We start from the raw sequence: 18,292 nt of genomic DNA, 5'->3' as shown, positions 1-18,292 counted from the left end.
AAGACAAAAAAGAGTTTCCATTGCAGTTTTGCCAAATGACTTTTTCAAATCGCCTTAAGTACCGCCTCATGCGAGTATGTTTTTTTTCAAAATTGACAGGTTTCCATCAGGCGCATTTTAGATTTGTAATTTCAGTTTGCGCAATCTGAGGATAATGGAAACCTGCCTGTTGTGGAGAGCAAAAGAAGCGACCATCGTCTGTCATCTGACGACATTTTAGCCTTTTATTAGCTTTATAACGGGGCTTAAACTGGAGAGAGAAGAGAAAGTCAGATTGTTGCGTTAGTCCGCATAAAACTGGACTTTTAAAATACACTTAAACATGTAAATCCGACTGAAATTGAATTAAACTGACTTTCTCTCCGCTCTCAGTGGGCGGGGCTTCTTCAGCCATGTTAGCATTAGCGTCTGTCCAGTGTTACTATACATCAGATTATGTATAGTTCAACATTAATGTATTTAGTCTCTGACTGCAAATCATCACCATCAGCCACAACATGTATTCTGTTACAGAAAATACCTTCAAATAAGACAAGTAAATTCACAAAAAGTTTTTCTGAAACATCATATTGTTGAGTCGCCTCTAAACCAATCAGCTCTTCAATCAACTGAGAGCCAGGCATCCCATCATGCACTGGGTCTTGCAGTCGGTGGCGAGCAGCTGCGGCGCCTGCCTCTATATCTGCAGCCGGCTCGATGTCGTGAGATTAGATTAGGTGGTGTAAAATGAGTGATGATATAAAAATGGACAGCCCATATTTCCTGTTTTGCAGGACATCAGGAAGCTCAGTGGAATAAACATCAGTGTTTCTTTGTGACAGCGTTTTACCCTCTAAAATTGTCCCGCGGACGGCCACCAGAAACCTACAAAAGTCTATTTCAGACTGATGATGTTCTTAAATTAAAAGTTTGCATCATCAAGCTTCTCAAATTGGCCTCCTGATGAAGGCGTCTCGGCCGTAATGAGTCGACTGTGCAGCAGCGAGACGCTAATGAAAGTCTCATTAGTGACGATGAAAATCAATATTCTCAGCGCTCTGCTGAGCGTGCATCGTTTTCATTCATCTGAGCATTGTGACATCATGAAAAGGCTGAAAATTATCCCTTATTTGCACACGTTTTGCTCAAATTAATCCCAAAGTCAAATGAGCACATTTTGGAATAGAAAAGTAACACATTTTTGAGAATAACCTTAAATTTTAGTTCTTTTAATTGTCCAGTTACTGTCATTTGTAAAGCTGACAGGAAGCTGCATGTTTTTCTCTTCTACTTTTTTAAAATAAAACTGTAAATCATTAACTTTTTTATTGCAATGATGTGTATTCGTTACATTGTCCCACAGAACAGTGACAATTTTAATCACGTTTTACTAGGTATGCATTTTCAAAAAAGACACATATTAAAATAATTATTAAATTTAAAATCTTTCTTTAATGACAACATGTACCTGGTAGACTTAATAATTTTGAGAATTTTCTATTTCAAACATTTTATATCAAACTAAGAAGATGATACATACAGTGCGGTATATTGTGTGAATAAAGTTTGAAAATTGTAAGCCTTAAACGATTATTGGCATAATTAACTATCAATTAACCAATTAAATGTCATTGGAAAAAAAAACCCCATAAAAACCTAAATTATTTCAGACAATAGCAAAAATATTTTTTCCTTAACAATTAATTGATTAAATTTCACATATTCAATTAAATTCTTAATGACCGATTGATAAATCATTGATTAATTGTTATCATTACTGTGAATGATTAATTGCATTTATATGAAAGAATTATAAACTTACATTCATGAAAAGTAACAGCTATAAAATGTACTTGAATAAAATGTACAAATTTCGAAAATATAAAAAGATTATATATATGAATATATAAAAGGATTGTAAATTGAGATTTGAATAATGTCAGAAATAAGCAAATAAGGAGAAAAGAACATTTTCTCAAAATAAAAAATTATTTAAAAAGATAAATTAAATGTGTATATACAAAATAAAAGCGTGCAAAATTAATCTAAATCTAAGAATAGGAACATAACACAGATAAGACTTTCTAGAAACATTTATTTCCTAATGTTATCTGCCCCATTAGTCTTTCTTATCTTACTCAACTTGTCCTGTTTCAGTTGAAAAATAATCTATTAATACATTAATGTTAATTTCACTTCCTTAGATCTTTATAGCTTTTTGCGTCTTCAGATGACTCACTGCGTCTGAAAAGAAGGAAGGATTCATTTTGGGTTTTTTTGGCAAACTGTGTCATTTTCTCCTCCGTCTGCAGCCGCCATCAGCAGTACGAGTGCAAGTGGTACATCCCTCTGGCGGACTTGACCTTCCAGACCCTGGACGACTCGGACTCGTGCCCCAGCATCCAGGTCCTGCCCGAGCACGAGATCGAGGAGATGAAGATCAAGATCTCCGTCTTAAAGAGCGAGATACAGAAAGAGAAGGTAATCCTGGCGGCTCTGACTGACTTACTTCTTTTGAGTCGGCAGTTATAACTCTGCCTCCACCTGCTGGTCGTCTCTAAACATTAATTTTTTTCAGGAATATTTACACTGCATTTACAAGAAACACATTTAAAAAAACAAAAAAACAACCAAATAAACATAATCTGAAGGAATTAATTTTTTTTTTTTTATTTTAACATAAATAAACAGCATGCACAGCCAAATAATCATGAAGATCTTTCAATCATGTAAAAAGAAAAGATAAATAAATAAACTGAAAAAAAATAAAGACATAAAAGATAAAAAGACGAAGAATTAAAAAAAGAAAAAAGAAAAAAATCATTCTGTAGACAACATGATTTTTCAGGAATATTTACACAGCATTTACAAGGAACAAATAAAAAAATACAAACAAAAAATCATAACTAAATAAACATAATCTGGAGGAATTAAGTAATTTTTTTTATTCTCTTTTATTGGTGAACATAAACAAATAGCATACACAACCAAATAAACATGAAGATCTTTCAATTATGTAAAAAGTAAAAAAATAAATAAATAAATGAAAAAAAATAAAGACATTAAATAAAAAGATTAAATAGAACAAACAAAATAAAAGGTGTATATAGATAAATAACAATAATAAAATAAAGTAAGGGTAGAAAAAGACTAGAGAGACAAACAAATTCTGACAACGATTTATGACTTTTTTCTGCAATATTTACGCAGCATTTACAAGAAACATAACAAATATTTAAAAAATAGTAACCAAATAAACTGAATGTTGAGGAATGATTGATTTTTTTTTCTTTTATTGATTTATGTGAGCATACAAAAACAAAATATACGCCCAAATGAACCTGAAGACATTTTAATCATGTAAAAAGGAAAAATAAATGGAATCAATGGAAATGGAAAAAATAGAATAATCTAATAAATAAAAATGAATAAATAAATAAATGGGAAAAATGATGGGGGGGATTAAATAAATAAAAACAATAAAATAAAATAAAGATAGAAAATTAGTAGAGAGGCAAAAAAAAAAAAGTACATTGTCAATTTTGTCCAGTTTATATTAAAGCTATCCTTCTGGGCTTTTTTCAAATTAAAAGTCATTCTCTGCATTACATAATTCCTGTTTATTACATCGATCCATTCATGAGTATTTCTTTTTTTCAGCCCTGAAACTTTTTAAAATCATTACACTGAGGTTGACAGTGTTGGTCTCTATTGTGTAAGAAACGCAAACATAAGTGACTCAGGAGGAAAGTTGTGACGAACGCATCCTGTCGTATTTATTTATGGTGGCAGACTTTGGAAGGTTTTTCCGTATCAGTGATTCCTTACTGGAAACACGGCTCCTTCCTTTAAACTCTCGTCACACACACCTTTGTTTGTCTTAGATAAAGGTTCAGTGTGCCATGTGAGGCAGCTCTGGTAGTGAATAAACACACACACAAAAAAGATCTGCAGACTTGGATTTGGATTTTTAGTCAGTGAATTACCTACAGCAGATGGCGGTCAGCATGCACGAGCACCGTTTAAAATATGGACGTAGCCATGGTGACACCGTCCATGGGTTTTTAGGCGTCCATTCTGCAGCCATGAGTTTGGCATTTTTGTTGTCGCCATCCTGTTTTTTTCTTCTTCTTTTTTAAGCTAAAGTGACCATTTTTGGATGAGATTAAATGGTTTTTTGGGGGGTTTTCTGCATGTCGTCCTCTCTCTGTCCCCTCTTTTTACTCTTGCATTTTGTCCTGTCGAGTAAAAGCAGTAAAAATAAATTGATTTTAAAAAAAAAATGCATATTTTCTTTAAACATTCAGTTATAGCTCTCTTCTGAATTAATTTTTTTTGTTAAAATATATTTTATAAAAGCTATTATGTAGTAATGAAAAATAAGTGATTTTAGGGAATATGCGGTCTTTAAAATTTGCCTCAAAGTCACGGAAAAGTCATTAAAATTTATGGGTAAAAATGCGCATGAACCCTGATTAACTCACACAACTGCATGTGAAAAAAATCAAAATGAATCCTTTGAACCTTCTTATGTAAAAGCAAAAAATCTCCAAAAAGGTTCTGTAATTTTCATCCTTGGACAAAATACTGCATTACACTTATGTTGGCAAATATTTATTTCTTAAAAAAAAACAACAAAAAAAACATCCACTTGACATGTTCACCAAAATGTTTTAAAGTAAAAATAAATGGATTTAAAATAAAATAAAATATGCATATTTTCCTTAAATATTCAGTTCTAGTCCTTTTCTGAATTATTTTTTTAAAAATAAAATATATTTTTAAAAAGCTATTATGCAGTTATGAAAAAGAAGTGAATATGCGGTCTTTAAAATTTACCTCAAAGTCAATAAACAGATCAATAAAATATGCTAATTTTCTGATATTTTTTAAGATAAAATATATTTTTGAAAGCTTTTATGTAGTAATGAAAAAGAACTGATAAGGCAGAGGCTTAAAAAAAAAAACCAAAAAAAAAAACGTAACAAGTCTGTACTGATATCGCCCCCGCTGCCCGGGCCGAGACACCCTGAGGGCTTCAGGAGCAGACAGTTCCTGTTATTTCCTTCGCACAGCGGCAAACTCGCCCACCCAGGGCACCGCCAGCGACCACGGCTGGAGCTCCGAGTACGAGGCGTTCAGATTCGGCTGATTGTATCCGGGCTGTGACTCACGGCTTCCTGCTGCGGGCCGGGAGGATGTGTGTATTTGTTTTCCTTCAGTACTGATCCTTGAATCTTATATAAAGACTTTTACGGCGCAGCTCGTTTTCAGGGGTTTACCCTCAGTCTGTTAATATATTGATCAGCTGTGACGGTGCCGATCAGAGCTGGATAACAAGTTAGAGTTTGATTTTGTTTTAGCTCGTCTTTTGTCATCCAGCATCCGAAAAACCGCCTTCATGGATGCACAAATATTCAGTCCACAGTACCAAATATATTTCAGTGTCCTATCATGATTCACTGTGTGTTTTACAGAGACGTTTTTTAAGATTCATAAAAATCAGAATTTATATTTTAAATTATATATTTAAAGTCATGTAGAATTACAATAATTCCAGGCACTTTTTTTCAAGTAATTCCTTTATTTGAAAAACTTTTTTCTTTTTCTTTTTTTGTCTTTTTTGAGATTTTCATTTATTTAGTTTTCTATCTATTTATTTATTTATTTATCTATTTATTTATTATTTATATTTTATTATTTATCTATATTTTAATGTTCAGAATTAGTTTAATTTTGTATTTTAAATTATATATTTTAAAATGTATAGAATTCTAGTCATTTTTATGCACTTTTTCAGGTTATTTCCGTGGAGTTTTATTTTCTTTTTTTTCTAAAGTTTATTGTGATGCACTTTCTGATTTAAAACTGTAGTAATTATATATTTTAAATTATTTTTTTTTTTTGCTCTTTTTTTTAAGCTTTTCACTTCAGTCAAGATTTTCACTGAGATTCTTTTGATTCACTTTCCATTTCCATTTAAAAAAAAAAACATTTACAATGTCTGATTTCTGGATCACACCAACTCATTATTTTTACAGTCAAAATTATTTAATTTTATTTATCTCCAGATCTTCTATAATTCAAATGGTACAAATAATGTTTATGGTTAAAAACTTTTTACCAGAAAATACTCAAAAATCATTCAGTGATCGAGAGGGAGGAATTTAATTTAAGGGGAATATTTTTAAGTTTTTGTACCACCAGAAAAACGTTTTGTGTATTTATCTGTGCAGTTAAACTCTGGATCAGTTTAAATGTGGAGCTAAAACAATATCCAAACATAAATCTGTTTAAAATAATAAATATAAAAACATAAATTTCATGAGGCCATGACAATCAGCAGGTGTTATATAATAATATTTTATTTGAATTTGTTTGAATGATAAAGTGATGATCAGTTATATTTAAAAATGATCAATGATAATACCTAATACTCTGTCTGCTTGTTTGTCTTTGCGTGTTTAGAAAGCGCCGAAGGGTCAGAGTCGCGTGGAGCGTCTGAGGAAGAAGATGAACGAGCAGGAGTCGTGGCTGCTGCTGCACTCTCCCACCATCCCGTTCCGCATCCACAACAAACACGGAAAGGTAACGTGTTCGTCCTGACACGCTTCTGCACACATGTAACGTGTAGCTGCAGCACTCAGGTCTCACCACTAGAGGGGGGCATGCACCTTTCAAAGGAGTCCAATGTGATGGATCAGATCTAGTTTTCAAAATAAAAATCTTGTGACAGCGTGAGATAAACTCACGTCGTAGCTTTTTAAAGAGTTTTTAGAATATTTTTACTTGTTTCTGTATAATATCTAAAAAAAAAAGTATTATTTTTAGCTTTGCTTTTTCTATGTAAACTCTTTGAAACATGGATCAACATTTTTTTTAATTTTATTTTTCTTGATATTATTTGACAATTTTATTAGATTTTTTTGATAATCATTTGATAATTTTATAATAACATATTTTTATATATTTTTTTCTTTTTCGACATCAATTTTCTTGTGCCTTTCAAAACCTTTAAAATGTCAGCGAATTGATTTGATGTCTATCAAAAACATGGAAAAGGGGTAATCATCAACTTGGTGTGAAATGTCCCGCAAACTGCAAAAAAATAAAAAAAATAATTAAATAACAATAATAAATATAAAAATAAATATTCAGTTCCTAATCCTTTTCTGAATTATAATCTTTTTTTTAATTTAAAAAAAAGGGAAAAAAGGTAACAAGAATATGATCTGAAAATCAGATTAAAAAAAACTGTAATTTTTAAACTTTTTAATTTTGCTTTTTATGTCTTTTATATACATATGTGTTGTATTTTCTGCTTTGGACTCTGTGTATCAGGGTGCATTAAAACCCTGAACTCATCACTGTATTGCTGTGTGCTCGGGTGGTTGTCTTTAAAACTGCGTACACATTTTGCTTATTTAAAACACTGTTATTGGCCTACTTGCAGCATATTTATGTGTCTGCATTAAGCAAAAAGAAATTGAAAATGTCTGCTTTCCGCTCACAGACCTCGCTGTGATTCTTTTCCTCGGGCAGTTTGGCAAAAACAGCCTCTCTGTATGCAGCTCCATATGTGCTAAATCTTCTGCAGAAAGCTGCTCTCGTTGGTTCCTCGAGGACGTTTCAAAGTTCTGCTGCAGGACTTTTGTTTGTCGTCTTTTTTTTTATGTCAGGGTGCATCTGTGCTGCTCTTTTAATGTTTCTTGTTTTTATGGTTCACTTACAGCAAATATTTACATACTTTTTAGTCTTTCCTTTGTGGTAACTTCATTTTGTGTTTTATTAGCGACTATATTTGGGCTAACAGTCACATTTGAGTGGGATGAGCTCCTGTTTGGCATTTTACTCTCAACATGTACAAATATAAAAACTACAGATATTTATTTAGAATTTTGAGTTTAGCTGCTAGAAAAGCGATTACAAGGAAAAGGCTCCCATCAGTGGAGAACTGGTATGATATAATTTATTACATTTTGTAATGGAAAGAATTATCTTTTCAATTAGGCTTCAGGAAACAAAACTTGTAGAAATTTCAAAGAAGCGAAAATGTAAATTTCCCCCAAAACGGCCCTTTTTTATTTGAATATAGCACAACATTTTCTATTTATTTATCTCAAACTCTTAACACGCCATGTTCTATTTTTTTATTCATTTGTTGTTTTTTATCTTATTGTTGCTTTAAGAGTTTAAAAAATGGAAAAAATGGTTCACGCTGTAAAATTACATAATTGAAAATGACTGAATGGTGGCTGCTGTGAAGTGAAACTATAAACAAACAAAAAAAAACAAATGTCAAAAAAAAGAAAATACTGTAAATATAAGCAGGGAGGACGCCGACCGCCTGCTACTGTATGTAATACACTAAGTATCTCATAAAGCCCCACTTCAAAAATCCCCAAATATCCCTTTAATAAAGGCATATTAAACTAAACTAAACCTGATATGAAGATTTGGCGACCCTTAATGAGCCCCGGACCCTCGGGTTGGGAACCCGTGGTCCAGGTAACAGTCAGAGGTTTAACTGTGTGTTTTTTCTGTGTGTATCCAGAGTTACCTGTTCCTCCTCTCCTCCGACTACGAGAGGTCAGAGTGGAGGGAAAGCATCCAGAAACTCCAGAAGAAAGGTAACGCTGACTTTGAATACAGAAAACACCGTACACTTCATCCTCAGGTGGTTTTAACCCTTTGAAACCATCTGTTTTTCTTGTGTTGGGTTCAGATGTTCTTCACAAATATTTAAGTCTTTGAACCCTCAGCAAACTGGTGTAAAGTCTTTAAAGGGAGAATGTCAAATGTATTTATAATTATCATAATTTAAAAAAAAAAAAATTATTTTGCTTCAGCATTTCTTCCAAGACATTGCTTGTTTTTTTTTTGTTTGTTTGTTTGTTTGTTTTTTATTACTTTGCCTTTTTTCTCATTTTTAGATAATTTTCTTGCCTTATTAAAAAAAAACAACCTTTCCCTTATTTTATTTTTATTTGGCTTTTTTTGATAATTTTAGATAAGATAATAAAATCTTTTGTCTTTTTTTTTTAATTTTTTTTTTTACAAATTTTGTGCTATTTTGAGGTCATTTATTTTTTGGTTGCTCATTGCCTTCTTCCATGTTTTTGAAAGTAATCAAAAACATGTTAGAGATTTTTTTTCAAAAGTAACTTTTTTTCCAGGTCATTTCCCTTTTTTAATTTAATTTAATTTTATTTATTTATTTTTTTTCTTTAATTTAATGTTTTGGGTTTTTTTTTACTAATTTGTAGGTAATTTAATTTGAGGGTAAAATAATCTTCCTTTCCTTTTTTATTTTACTAATTTTCAGATGTTTTTAACTAACTGTGCTATTTTTGGGTCATTTCTCCTGTAGTTGCTCAGTGCCTTCTTCTCCTTGTCATGTTTTTGAAACAAATCAAGGCAATTTCTCAAGTTTCAAAGACTTAAACCACTTTTTCCTCTCTCCTTGCGCTGCAGAGAAGTAAAAGTTTAACTGTGGCTTGTGTGGTTGCTGTGTGTATTTCAGACCTCCAGTCGTGTGTATTAAGTTCTGTGGAGCTGCAGGTCCTGACCAGCTCCTGTTTCAAACTCCGAACTGTCCACAACATTCCTGTCACCAGTAACAAAGACGGTAAGAAACACACGCACAAGGTCGTCTTTATTCTCGTCCTGCACGGATGCTCTTTATGTTTCTCCTGTTTCCTCCAGCAATCCCAAACACACACACACACACACACACACACTGCTCTCTTCTCTCTCTGCTTTGAGTTTAAATCCACACAAAAGCGCCTGTTACACAAAAAAAGCCACATAATAAGAGAGGGGGGCCTTGCAGGAGAGAATCTAGGTTACAGTATGTTTCTCATCGAGCTCGTAGCGGTCGGTGCCTCGCGGTGTGCCGGCGGTGGCCGGCGCTCAGCTCCTATATGTTTGTTTTTGCTCCAGATCTCGGCGTTGCACCACTTTCAGAGGCTGCTGGTGACATTAAAGCCATCTGGCCGACCTACTCTGATCTCCCGAAATGCCACGAGGGTCTCTGCTCTCACGTGCGCGTGTAGCTGACAGAAAGGCGCATTGTCTTAATATTTTTGCATCATGCAGGGAAAAAAAAATCCATGTTTGCTTCTTGTACTGCGGGATCTCTGAGCATGTGAGCCATTGTTTTGACATCTTTAAAGTGCTGATCAGACGGATTTTGGGTTTCATTTTGCTTTCTGGTGAATGGGATGGAAACTTTTTTCAGATGTCAGTTGCCAGCTGAGCAGTTAAAAATAGTGCTGTGGCTTATTTTTCTATTGTGCTCATAACGGCTCCATGATACGAGGAAAATAAATAATAATGTTGAAAATCTCAATAACAATATTACTTGCAATAAACAGACGCTGAAGTGTACCAGCGTTCCCACAGCTCCTTAAAAAGTCTTAAAAGGCAGTGGAATTATTAATCATAAAAAACCTGTATATATATATATATATATATATATATATATATATATATATATATATATATATATATATATGTGTGTGTGTGTATATATATTAGATATTAGCAAAAAAACCCAAGAAAATTACCTGAAAAAAAGTGAAAATAAATAAAGAAATAATAAGTATAAAAAGTATAAAACAACAAGAAAATGACCTTAAAAGTGCTGAAGTAATTAAAAAATAATTATACTTTATTTCTGTGACATTTTGAATATAAAATTATTATAATAATAAATAATTTCTGTTTTAAGACAATTTTTCTTGGTAATTTTATTGTCACTTTACACAAATTTCATGCAATTTTTTTTACATTTATTGCCAAGTTGGTATTGCCTTTTTCCTGTTGTTTTTGAAAAACAAAACAAAACAAATGAAAAAAGTTTCTATTTTTTGAGTATTGTCTAATAAACCTCTAATATTTTTTTGATATATATACAATATATAATTTTTTGGTCATTTTCTTGTCAAAGTGTGATAATTTCATGCAATTTGTGGGACATTTTATGCCAAGTTGGTACCTGCCCTTTTCCCAATGTTTTTGAAAAACAAACAAACAAAAAACTGCACACAACACAAGAAAACTGATGTCAATCCAGGTTTCAAGGGGTTAAATCAGTATTTCAAAAGTCTTAAAATGCTTCGACATGGGAAGTCAAATTAAGTCAAAATAATTGGTAACCTCGACTTTTTAAAGGTAAACACTAACAGCTCGAGTTTTTAATAATTCATCATTATAAATGTATTTTTATTTTCATACAAACATGCAGCCTTTGTGTGCTCCTTTATATAGCAAAAAAAAGAAACAAAACAGAAAAAAATAAAAACAAAACTGACTGACTGCAACAATAAACTGAAAAAAAAAATCAATAAATGAAAGTAAAAAAATAAACGCCAGGAAACAAGTTTAATACCGACGATATTAACTTGAGTTATTATTTGTCCTCATCAGTTAATGATGTTAACTGTTTTGGCAGCAGGTTTTTACTGACATGTTAACGCGCTCTGCTGACTCGATTTGACCCTCACCTCTCTGCTACGTAACAAACCCGTCATTTTCCCTTTTTTTCGGGGATTTGATATCCCTGTGAGTCAAACAGATCTCAGGCTCCACATCTCACCGAGACTTTAAAACTCCTCATTTTAAGACAAACATAAACACACACCTCAGTGACATGTGAAGCAGCGAGCCCAGCAGGGGGTTAAATGGAGACCAGCTGCTGCAGGAATGTGTCATAATAACTGAGACGATGGGTGACGTTACCCTAAATAGCCACACTGTCATTTGACTCCTTTTTGTTAAAAATATTATCAATAATCGCTTTTTAGTTAATGGATTTCCACAGTTTATTGTTCAGGTCGGAGTTTAATGAAAAAGTCTTAGTTTTGTGGTAAAAGCAGCTCACGCTGTAGGCCACCTCGAAGCTGAACCCTTGAACCGTCTTCCTGTGAAACTTATATACAACACACACACACACACACACACACACACACACACACACACACACACACATTTAACCCCCGCAGTGCAGCTGACTGCTCTCCTCTCAGTTCAGCTCCAAACAGTCCTGCAAACCTCCATCGTAGTTTATTTACCAGGAAACAGCTCGGCTTCACAGCCCGCAGCCAAAGCAGGAGTGTGTGTCCTTCGTGTGTGTGTGTCAGCGGGGCAGTGGGGTGTATGTCAGGCCACCCAAAAAACGTCCACCCACGAATGTCCAGCTCAGCTGTTATAGCAGAAGACTAACATGAATCTGAAAGATAACAGTTATTTATCGCTTTCCTGTTGTTTTCTGGCGCATTGGACTCAAATCTCACCTGAAGTTTAAAGTGTCTCTTCTCTGGATTAAGACGTCTTTGGAGAGGTCGTTTATACTGATCCACGTTATTAAAGCTGCACTGTAAAACGTTTGTCTCCCCCCTCTGGCCATTAGAGTAACTACACAAACACTGTCTGTGTGTGCTTACGCGTGCCTGCAGGTGACCTCGCTGCATCTCGCTTACCCCCAGAAACGCTTCTGATTTGACTCTTTTTCTTTTCATTAATCCCAGATTTTTTAATGTGGAGCATCGCAATAATAATAATAATGATAATAATAATGATAATAATAATTATTATTATTATTATTATTACTATTATTATTATTATTATTATTATTATTATTATTATTATTATTATTATTATTATTATTATTATAATGATAATACTTAAATCCTCAAATTTTAATCTGAGCATCTTATTAATAATAATAATAATAATAATAATTCATATAGCATCATCCTAGAGTGCAAAAAAAATTCAAACCTAACGATATATAGGAATATATAATAAATAAATAAATAAATAAATAAATAACATAAAAATCATTATACAGCACATGGATACCATAACTCCAGAAAAAGTTGCAGTCATTTACAAAAATGCCACCAAAGAGTCAGAAAATACTTATTTTTGGTATTAGAGGATCTGACATGAAGGAAAATATTAACAGTAAAGCTGCCAGTGACTTTTCTGAGTGACACTTTAACAGAAATAAGGAGGAAATGCTTAAAAATGAAGACAAAATAATGCATGACTAATGTGACGGTTATGTTGGGATGTGACAGTCATGGAGACGTCACACAGGAGAATATCAGCGCCTGCAGTCGGTGATGTTACTCTGAGGGCGATAGAGGATGGTGCAGGACTGCGTCTGCTCTGTGGCTGTTTAAAATCTGCAGCAGCAGTGAGACTGAGTGTTTTTTCTTCTGTTTCTGTGTGTTTATCTTTGCACTCTTTAACGTACACAAACTCCCCGTCTTAATGGCTTTTAAATGCAGCGCGTTTACACGAGGATCTGCACTCACGGCTCCGTGTGTTGTTGTTTTGCAGATGAGGAGACTCCCGGCCTGTACGGCTTCCTGCATGTGATCGTCCACTCTGCCAAAGGATTCAAGGAGTCGGCCAGTAAGTCGGCCAGAAACTCTGGCTCAGCGTCCCCTCACACATAGCTGCTGCGCACATACGTGTCTGCCAGAGAAACACATGATCCAGTCCATCACCGCAGTCTGCACACGCAGTTTCCATCACGCAGTTTCCATCACGCTACCGTCCCGTACAGAGACGGCCAGATGGACGGACAATGAGGACATAGAGCAGAGACACTCAGCCTGCTTTGATTAGGGGCCAATAATGCAAAATGACAGGAGGTCAGGGGCCAGCGGCAGCAGCCCCGTACGTGTTTCTAGGATTTTAGGACGTTTCTAGGACTTTAGGACATTACCAGGGTTTAATTACCTTTCTGGGATTTTAGGACATTTCCGGGCTTTTAGGACATTTTCAGATTTTGGGACGTTTCTCAGATATAAAGACACACCTAGGATTTGAGGACCTTTCTGGGATCTTAGGAAATTTCTCAGATTTTAGGAAGTTTTTAGGATTTTAGGACAGTTCTAGGATTGTTAAGAAGTATCTATGATTTAAGGATTTTTTTCACGATTTTATAATATTTCCTAGATTTTGGGACATTTCTGAGATATTAGGAAGTTTTTGAGGACATTTCTCGGATTTTAATGAGGTTTTAGGATTTTCAGGGTTTTTCTATGATCTCAGAATTTTTTTTTTTTTTTTAAATGATTTTATGATATTTCCCAGATTTTAGAAAGTTTCTACGGTTTTAGGACATTTCTCAGATTTTAGGACGTTTCTATGATATCAAGACATTTCTAGGATTTGAGGACATTTCTAGGATTTTCAGAAGTTTCAAGATTTTTAGGGATTTTCTAGTATTTTAGGACATTAGGGTCTTAGTTAGGACCTCTGTCGGGGAGGTCGGAGGATCCTTCACTCGCACTTTTTTGATAAACAAGCATTTTGATGCTGTTTTATGCACTCTGGCACCTTATGTATAACAAAAGAACAAAAACAATTCCCAGTGTGAATCACTTTATTTTTATTGTGAATTAGAAAATGCTCTGGGGTCCAGATTTGGCCCGCAGACCATGCGTTGAGTATCACTGCTGTAGCCGAACACAGAAACTGTCAGATTGATGGCGTATAAGAGCAGAGATGATAGAAGAGAGAGAAAAAGAGAGCGAAGCTGAAGCCACTGTGGGATTCCTGTGGCTGTTTTCATTCAGCAGACTTCACAGAAACACTCAGGGCACATGAGAAGGACAGAGAGAGCGATTGTTTTGAAACCGCTGGCAAACATCAGGCCAGTTGTCTGTGATGCTGCATACCTTAAACAAATGTTCCTCTGCAGAACAATGTGTGCAGATGCGGCTCTGTGTGTGTTTATCATGTTGGCAGCGGCGTGCGGACGTGTCAGGAGCGGACAGCTGCTGCTCCGGCACACTTTGTGCCCCGTCGCAGCAGCAGTTCAGATATCAAATATCTGGAAAAGAGAGCGAGATGAAGAAATGTGATTTCCTCTGTTACCATGACGGCCTTTAGAATATGAAAGCCGGCCCGCTAGAATTTCCCGGGTAATGGATTGGAAAGCTCTCTCCTCTGAAAGCCTGTTTGATCCTCGATGAAGCACGGAGAGCAGAGGGGTTTAAAATGAAGAAAAGTGTGTGTGTGTGTGTGTGTGTGTGTGTGTGTGTGTGTGTGTGTGTGTGTGTGTGTGTGTGTGTGTGTGTGTGTGTGTGTGTGTGTGTGTGTGTGTGGAGGAGACTTTGGTAGTTTCACTGATACAGTTTGATGTGAGTGTGTCCAGTGAAGCGTGCAGAGGCAGGGCGGGGCATGCAAACCATGAAGGCATTGTCGGTGGAGGACGTGTTGCTGTTGTTCTGGGTCACTTTAGTCGTGGTGATGATGATGATGATGATGATGATGGCTGTTACTGAGACCTTTATCTTTAATTAAGGTTGCACAGTCTGGACAAAGAAGCTTTGTAGTTGGTGCATTTATGTCTTAAAAAATACTAAAACGTCCCTCTAAATGGGGGTCAGAAGTGAATTATCAGAGTGAACGCACGTACTGTAAATTACTCTACTCAACTCTTAAAACCTGGTTCCAAAATCTGTATTTGTGTAAATCGACTGAGGGTTTATGCAGAGTTTACACGTTTTAAAGCCCTTTCTCGCACTTTTTTTTTGTTTTGTAATCCCCGGGATCGCTCACACCGCCAGGTGAAGATAACAAATAAACAAACCCTCCTTTTTACTGTATCCAGAAAAAAAATTGACCGATTTGGATTTTATATAAGACCATCCTGATCACATAAGCTAAACATTCTGTTTTCTTCTCTAAAGGCGGGTGTCCGTTAACCCTCAAATTGTGCAAATTGAAATTGCTATTATAAAAAATATGCCTAATAGAAACACGCCAAGTTCCAAAAAACTCCCATTTATTGCCAAAAAAACATTTGTACACCTACATGAGGTGGTATTTCAGGCGATATGAAAAAGCCATGTTTCACAAAACTGCATTGGGAAAACTTTTTTGGCTTCTCTAGGTCACATGATGCTGTGTCTATGTGCTCTTCAGTAGGAACTGGCTCCTTCATGATGCAGCAGGAGCTACAACAGCTGTTATTGCATCACATAACTCTTCAAAAGTTGAGCAGATTATTAGGAAGTTTTTGAATTCACAATTCCTCTGTGAAATCGTGGACTATCAGCTCCCAGAAATTCCTCACACGTGGCCGCTCCCACGTATAAGGGGCTCGCCTTTCCATTATTGCTCACATAACACGCCTTGGATTGGAAATAATGACGGCTAGTGTGGTGGCTGCAACAGAAATAAAGCTGCTAATGATTGCTTGCATAAAATATATAGTATCGTATTGTATTGTATCGTATTGTATCGTATTGTATCGTATCGTATCGTATCGTATCGTATCGTATCGTATCGTATCATTTTACATCGTATCAATTCGCCTTGGATTGGAAATTATGATGGCTGGTGCGGTGTTTGCAATAGAAATAAGGCTGCTAATGTTTTTAACATCCATCGCCATGCTTCTTGTAATGTTATCACAAGAAGAGAAGTTGCATAACTTCACTCAGTGGAAACACGGTCATCTCACAGTTGTGTTTTATCGACATTTAGAAAGTAACGCTTAAGTTTTGCACAAATCCGTAATGTAAACCTGCCAACTGCTGACGCAGCACCTGATGGCCTATCCATCTCACACTCCATTTTAGCCTCACTTGTGAAAAAATGTATAAAAAGGCTTGGGAAAATAGCATTTTGACATTAAAACATTCGTACTTCAACAAAAAAATGAATTTCTGGATTTAAAAACGTGAGGAACACTACTGGGAAGATACAGAGGGAACCAAAAACTTTAAAACAAAAACAAAACATGATGTACTTGCCTTTTAAGATTCAGAATCATCCAGGGAGACAAAAAAAAGACGATACATGGTCTTTAGCTCTTTTTTTAATTCACTTCTGTGGAAAACATTACTCCACATCACATCCTGCTGCAGCCGCAGTACTCCACTGCTGCACCTGTGTTTTTAGGTCAGGAATTTGCTGTGTGGGTTACTGCGTTTGTGTGTGTGCGCAAGTGCATGCATGTGTGTGCATGTGTGTGTAGTTAACTGTTTATATGTGGGAGTTCACCGGCTGCGCTCATTATGCTGAAATGAGCAACTTTTCCCAACTTTTTATTGACCGCAGCAGCTGTTCCTAAAAAGTTAAACTTTTAACAAAAGCAGTTTACTGATGCTGTTATCCTGCAATTAATGCGTTTTAATAAAACAAACTTTTTAATTTTACACACTTGCAACTTTTAATTTTTTTTTCCAGTAATTATTTAATTGTCTTGCACTGCATCGTCTCGTTTAAAGCTATGATAAATTCTTTCATAATTTGTTCATTCACCCATATTTTGATTTTCGACTTCTAGTTTTGCAGTATTTTGCACCCACTTTTATGGTATTTTTTATAGTCATTTCTTGAAATTATTTAAAAGAATTCTTATATTTTATAAGCACTTCTTTTCTTTAGTTACTCTTACTATTTTTTATTTTATTTTTTTTATTTTCAGGTAATTTTCTTGTAGGTTTTACACATTTCTTACTAACTTTTAGGTCATTTCTTTTTTCATTGCTCTTTGCCTCCCGTCCATGTTTTTGAAAGAAATTAAGCCAATTTACTCAGGTTTCAAAGGGTTAAAGCTTCCAGTTGTGGCAGCAGTGTGTTGTTTTTACCCCTCTCAGAGATAGATGGATGTTTGTAATACTTTTTAAATTTCCCTGTAGAGTCCTCATTATGAAACCCGTCCAGCTCAGGCAGAATTTCCCATTTTTCTCATGTACGGATGTTTTGAAAACGACCCTAAATTGCCGAAATTACACAGTTTCCTCCAGATGCAGCTTAATGGCGGGATCACGTTGCCTCGATGCGTACAGTAGACGTTGTTGTGTAGTTCGGCCTGCGTGTTTTCGAGGTTCGATGTGGTTTAAGTTGCATTGTTGACGTCTCCTTCATCTCTGTTTAAGACATGCTGTGCATTCTGTACAAGAACTTTGGAGCAATTTGCTGCTCTTTTGCATAATATGTGCTTTCTGATGTTGCATATGGTAATTATTATCATATCAGACTTAAAAACGTGTAATGACTGGAAATAAGGATCATTATTCAGTGGTTCAGATTGTTAAGTAGACGTGTAATCAGCAACAATGGCCCCTTATTGTTCCTGATTTGATTGAAAAATCACAGACGCATGCACCAGAATATCTTATCAGAGCTGTTATTTGTGTCACAGCGATCCCCCCAAACACCCCCTCCAGTGGGAAAGGGCTTTAAATTCAGCCCAGGGCAAAGTAGTCAAACTGGGTCACAGAGGAAGGAGCTGGGAGGCGAGCATCTCCTAAAAATCTCTGTTAGAATAAAAAAT

General features: G+C 35.2%; 1 protein-coding gene across 3 annotated transcripts in view; it reads left to right on the top strand.

The window, feature by feature from the left end:
- Positions 1–18,292, top strand: part of abr (ABR activator of RhoGEF and GTPase) — a 206,390-nt gene that overhangs the window by 116,564 nt on the left and 71,534 nt on the right. For all 3 annotated transcript variants that reach the window (XM_088088944.1, XM_088088945.1, XM_088088946.1), the window contains exons 10-14: positions 2,292–2,460; positions 6,448–6,567; positions 8,534–8,609; positions 9,503–9,607; positions 13,330–13,404. In XM_088088944.1, the coding sequence (XP_087945070.1) occupies positions 2,292–2,460; positions 6,448–6,567; positions 8,534–8,609; positions 9,503–9,607; positions 13,330–13,404 (545 nt within the window). The remainder of the gene's footprint in view (positions 1–2,291; positions 2,461–6,447; positions 6,568–8,533; positions 8,610–9,502; positions 9,608–13,329; positions 13,405–18,292) is intronic.

The sequence above is a fragment of the Plectropomus leopardus genome, chromosome 15, assembly GCF_026936395.1.
Source record: "Plectropomus leopardus strain MGB_pleo_1.0 chromosome 15, ASM2693639v1, whole genome shotgun sequence".
Taxonomy (NCBI): domain Eukaryota; kingdom Metazoa; phylum Chordata; class Actinopteri; order Perciformes; family Serranidae; genus Plectropomus; species Plectropomus leopardus.
Note: the sequence above shows the minus strand (reverse complement) of the source record. Positions and strands in the feature narration are given on the sequence as shown.